The sequence below is a fragment of the Lactuca virosa genome, chromosome 3 (assembly GCF_052849685.1).
Source record: "Lactuca virosa cultivar CGN04683 chromosome 3, Lactuca_virosa_CGN04683_v6, whole genome shotgun sequence".
Lineage (NCBI taxonomy): Eukaryota > Viridiplantae > Streptophyta > Magnoliopsida > Asterales > Asteraceae > Lactuca > Lactuca virosa.
In genome coordinates, this window is record NC_136428.1 from 171,700,586 (window position 1) to 171,706,265 (window position 5,680).

Below are 5,680 nucleotides of genomic sequence, written 5' to 3' on the forward strand. Positions count from 1 at the left end.
CCTCCTTTTGAGATGTTGTACGGGAGGAAGTGCAGGACCCCGATATGTTGGGGTGAAGTCGGACAGAGGGTCATGGGGAGCACCGAGGTGGTGCTAAAGATGACAAAGAGGATTCAACAGGTTAGGAGTAGGCTTCAGACCGCTACGAGTCGTCAGAAAAGTTATGCCGACAAGTGCCGCTCAGACCTGGAGTTCCAGGTCGGGGATATGGTCCTCCTGAAGGTGTCGCCTTGGAAAGGCGTTATCCAATTCAGGAAGCGGGGAAAGTTGGGCCCTAGGTACATTGAACCTTTCAGGGTTGTCACCTGGGTGGGCAAGGTGGCGTATAGGCTGGACCTGCCAGCCGAACTCAGTCAGATTCATAGTACGTTTCACGTCTCCCAGTTACAGAAGTGCCTGATGGACGACTCGACACTGGTGCCCTTGGAGGAAATTCTGGTGGATGACAGCCTGAACTACATCGAGCGGCAAGTGGCGATCCTCGACAGGAAGTCAAAGGATCTGAGGAAAAAGAGCGTGGAACTGGTGAAGGTGCAATGGCAGCACCGCAAGGGGTCGGAATGGACTTGGGAGCCGGAGGAAGAGATGAGGGAGAACTACCCCGAGCTTTTTCAGGACTTAGCAGAAGACTTCGAGGACGAAGTCTAAAATAAGTGGGGGAGAGTTGTAACACCCGGTTTCAGGTACGTATTTAAATTCAAGCAAAACTTCATATTTTACACTGGGACTCGGCGAGTTGGAGGCCAAACTCGTTGAGTAAGTTCGACTTCGGGTCGAGGGGGGGGGGGGTAAGTGACCTACTCGACGAGTCGGGAGACCGACTCAGCGAGTAGGAGCTGTCTGTGTGAAACCCTAAACTTGAGGGTTTGCACCCTATTTAAACACTTTATGAGGCCTCCACCCCAGCCTCCATCACCTCCAAACCCTATTCACGAAACCCTAATCAACTTTTGAGTGTTCTTGAGCTATTTTGTGCCATTCTTTGTGATTTGAAGTTTGAAGAAGGAAGGAAAGACTTGGAGATTCAAGAGGAAGTCAGTAGATCCAGAGATTTGGTTGCATTTCCATCTTGTTGGAGGTAAAAAGATCCAACCTTGACTTCTTATTTATTAGAACTACTTTAGGGATTGGATCTTGACATCTTTGGGGGTATTTCTAAGCCATTTCGAGTTTAGAGTGTAATGTAAAGTAATGGCTTCAGATCTTGAACCTTGGAGGGTTCTCATGGCATAAAGGTGCCAACTTTATGGCCATGAGAGCCCCATGCATCTTGTAGACCTCATTTTTGGTCTTTTGAGCTTAAAGACCCATTCATGGACGTAAAGTTCGTGACTTTACGTGTTATATCAACCCTAGGAGGTCAGATCTACCCTTTGGATGAGATGAGCTCAACAGAAATCGAGTTTATGGACATGGACTTTAGGGGACTCGGCGAGTCGGGTATTGGTTCCCCAACCTTTTCAGTTTCTGAGGAATCTGGTTGTGTCTAGAAGGGGACTCAACAAGATGGACGTGATTATGGACATGGAAATCATGGGACTCGGCGAGTGTATGAACAAACTCGGCGAGTCCAAGGCAATCTCCCAACCCATGAAGACGGACTCGATGAGTCATAGATTGGACACATTTATATGATGAAGATGAACTCAACGAGTTCAAGGATGAACTCGGCGAGTCGGTTGAAGATGGTCCCGATGTTATGGTTGAAAGTGAACTCGCCGAGTTCTTGCTAGACTCGACGAGTAGAGTCAGGGGAGGGGGTTTGTATCATTTTGAAAGAATAGGGACTCGACGAGTTGGTGGACCAACTCGGCGAGTCAATTCAACTGGATGTTGACTTTGACCAAAGTTGACTTTGAATTTGACTTTGACATGGACTTGAGTGGACCCTTGTAAAGGAGGGTTGTGGGTACGAATTAGTAATCAAGGAGGGTTGTTGTGTAGGGATTGAGGAGTTGAGACGAGAGGATTTCCATACCAAGGATTATACAGACACTACGTGACATCGATGTGAGTTACCCTTTAGTAGCAGTGGGTCTACGACCACAATGCCGGCCCACCAGTAGGAGTGTATGTTAGACAATGGTCTTTGTGATAATTGTCTGTGTTTACTACTTCTCGATATGTTTATGTGTTAGCATGTTATGACGTTATGTGGACATAGCAGTAGGGGGAGATAGTCCCCAAGTTACCGGCCGATAGGGCCGAAGGGGTAGTTTAGTACCCAGCTATGCTAGACAGATTATGATTATATGATAATATGTGGTAGTAACAAGGGGTGAGATATTCCCTCGAGACCAGTCGAGAGGACCGAAGGGGTAGGCCATCACCTAGATATGCTAGGCAAGGTCATTGGTCGAGAGGACCGAAGGGGTAGGTCGGGAACCCAGATATGCCTGGCAGTATGTATGTCATGTGATTGTATGGTATGTGGTATGATGGGGCAACTCACTAAGCTTCATGCTTACAGTTTTCAGTTTTGTTTCAGGTACCTCTTCAGCGATGGGGAAGGAGCCGACGCGGTAGCGGCACATCACACACACGCAAGATTTCCGCACTATGAGATTTCTTGGGATTGTACTCTGACATTGTTACTATTTTTATGACATGATTTTGAGACATGAGATTATGGTTTTATGAAATGATATGACTCAATGATGTTTTCTTATGAATGTTTTCTAAATTTTTATATCAAAAATGAAATTTTTTGTCTTGAAATTTGGGATGTTTCATCCTTAGCACTAAGTCCCCTACAACACAGGCTCAACCTCAAACTCTCTTGTTATAGTATCTCTCCGTTATCGCCTTATACACAGCTTGCCGTATAGTGGACTCATTTTGTTTTTCTTCCAACTGATCCAAGGTGGCCCGTAGATCCGTACTGTTTGAGTCCTCACAGGGGGTTGAGGTTCGGGTATTCCGGATGCTAACCTCGATTGGGACCACTGCTTATGACCCATACACTAGGCTGAACGGTATTTCTTTCATGGGAGTCTGGATCGTCGTTTGATATAACCATGAGACATGTTGTACCTCGTCAACCCAATTCCCTTGTGATTTTCCTAACCTCTTTTTGATTCCATTCACACTGGTCTTGTTGGTTACTTCCACTTGTCCCTTCGCTTGAGGATGAGCCACCGAAGTCAAATTTTGCTTAATGTTTTATCCTTGCACCACTTTTTAAAGGGATTTTCAGCGAACCATTTTCCTTTATCACTGAAAATGACATAAGGCAAGCCGAATCGACAGACAATCTGCTTCCAGTCAAAGCTGATAACCTTCTTCACTCTGATAACTGTCACTGCTTCGGCCTCTACCCATTTGAGTGAAATAATCGATGGCTACTATCAGGAACTTGAGGCTTTCGGGAGCCTCTGGGAACGACCTTACTATGTCGATACCCCATTGGAGGAAGGGCCAAGGGCTTGTCATGCTTTTCATCATTGTAGATGGCAAGTTGGGCACATCAGAATGAATTTGATAGCTATGGCACTTTCGGATCACTTCATTTGTATCAGCCATCATAGCCGGCCTGAAATATCTCGTATATAAAATCCTCTGAACCAGCATCCTAGATCCTGTATGTGATCAACAGTCTCCCGCATGGGTGTCTAGTACTACCAAATTGGCCTCCCTTTTACCCAAACATTTGAGCCAAGGGGTTGAACAACCCTTCTGATATAACTGGCTTGCGTACATGGTATAACTTGTTGCGTTAACCCTGATTTTTCATGCCTCTTTCTCACATGAGGGTAAGAGTCCCATATGCAAATACTCGATATATGGAACCATAAAATGTTATCTTCTTCTTCTAACTACCACACATATTCTACCTCTTCCTTGATATTTCTTTTTGTTAACACTTCCACCAAAACTCTTTTCGACAAATGGTGATAGACCACCGATGCCAGTTTGCTTAAGGCATCAACTTCCTTGTTCTTTGACCTTAGAACTCGAATTATCTGGAATTCTTCGAACATCTTGATTGCTTCTTTTGTCTTCATCAAATATTTCTTGATGTGTTCCTCCTTAGCCTCATATGTGCCATTAACCTGGTTCACAACCAACATGGAATCACTGTGTGCTTTCACTTTCAAGACATGCATACTCACAACCAATTGCAAACCAACCAAAAGTGCTTCGTATTCTGCCTCGTTATTAGAACACCTAAAATCAAAGCGAAGAGCATAAGTGACTCGCTCCTCAGTTGGGCTTACCAACATCACTCCTGCACCCGAGCCATCATAGCTGGAAGCCCCATCAGTGTGCAATATCCAATGTTTTACGGCTCGTGTCGCTGCTTTCATTTTTGTGTCGTGCGTCTTGATGACATAGACATTTATCATCTCCTTTTCTTCTAGTATTTTCGTTAGGAAATCCGCTAACGCTTGAGCTTTGATACTCGTCCTTAGTTTACAGATGATATCGTATTCTCCCAACTCTATGGCCCATTTAGTCATTTGTCCAGACCTCTTCGGTTGTTTTAAAATTTGTTGTATAGGATGATCAGTCAATACTGCTATCGGATGAGCCTGAAAATACCTTTGCAATCTCCTAGTTATGTACAACAAGGAAAAAATCAGCTTCTCGACCAGGAAGTAAATGAGTTCGGCGCCCTGCAGCACCCGACTGACAAAGTACATGAGTATTTGTTTCTTTTCCCTTTCTGCTATGAGTACTGCACTGATTGCTTCACGATTGGTGGACAAGTTGATTACCAAAGGTTCATTCAACCTAGGGCTTGCTAACATAGGGAACCTCCTTAAGTGTTCTTTCAATTTAGGAAGGGCCTCTCTTACTTCCTTCAACCATGCCCTGCCGTTCTTTCCCAAATGATTCTTCACTGCTTGATAGAACGAAAGTGATTGCTCTGCTGATTTTGCCAAAAATCTCCCCAACGCTGCTAACTTCCTGTTCGGGCTCTGCACGTCTCTTACCAAACACAATGTCTTCATATCTAGAAGTGCTTTTACTTTGTCTAGTTCGCTTCAATCCCTTCAGGAGAAACAATGTGACCTAAGAGTTTTCGTTTCTGCACCCCAAAGACACACTTCTTCGAATTAAATTTCATATTCGTCTCTCTTAACCGGATCATCGTCTCTTCCACATATTTCAAGAAGCCTTCTTCTCCCTTGCTCTTGATGACCATGTCTTCCACATACATTTCTACGTTTTTTCCTATCTGTTTTTCAAACACCTTATCAACCATTCTTTGATACATATCCCGTGTATTCCTTAAGCGGAATGACATCTTTGTCTAGCAGAAGGTGCCTTTCTCAATGTGAAATGCTGTCTTGTCCTCGTCTTCTTTCGATAATTGAATTTAGTGGTATCCTTTATAAGCATCTAGGAAAGATTTCCACCGGTACCCTCCAAGTGACTCCACTTTATGCACTATCTCGGGCAGCGAGTAGCTGTCTTCCAGACAAGCCTTGTTTAGGTTAGTGAAATCTACACTTTTCTTACCAAAACCGGGTTGGCGATCCGCTGTGGGAATTGGGTCTCTCACACCACTCCAGCATGTTCCAAGTCTGTTACTTCCTTGTTGATAATCTCATTATTTTCTTGCGCTATCAAACGTTTCTTCTATTTTGTAGGGACAAATTTGGGGCTGACATTCAATGTATGCTCTATTATTGCCCTTGGGATGCCCGTCATATCCTATGGTTTCCAGGAAAAA

General features: G+C 44.4%; 1 protein-coding gene across 1 annotated transcript; it reads right to left on the reverse strand.

Annotated features, from left to right (window-relative positions):
* Positions 1-3,815: 3,815 nt before the first annotated feature.
* LOC145164264 (uncharacterized) lies at positions 3,816-4,955 on the reverse strand. The gene has a single exon (XM_079082986.1). It carries the CDS (start codon positions 4,953-4,955, stop codon positions 3,816-3,818), a length of 1,140 nt encoding a protein of 379 aa, XP_078939112.1.
* Positions 4,956-5,680: the final 725 nt, after the last annotated feature.

What these genes read in the sequence shown, in the direction of transcription:
- LOC145164264 (XM_079082986.1), bottom strand. Translation starts at nt 4,955, where the DNA reads ATGAAGACATTGTGTTTGGTAAGAGACGTGCAGAGCCCGAACAGGAAG.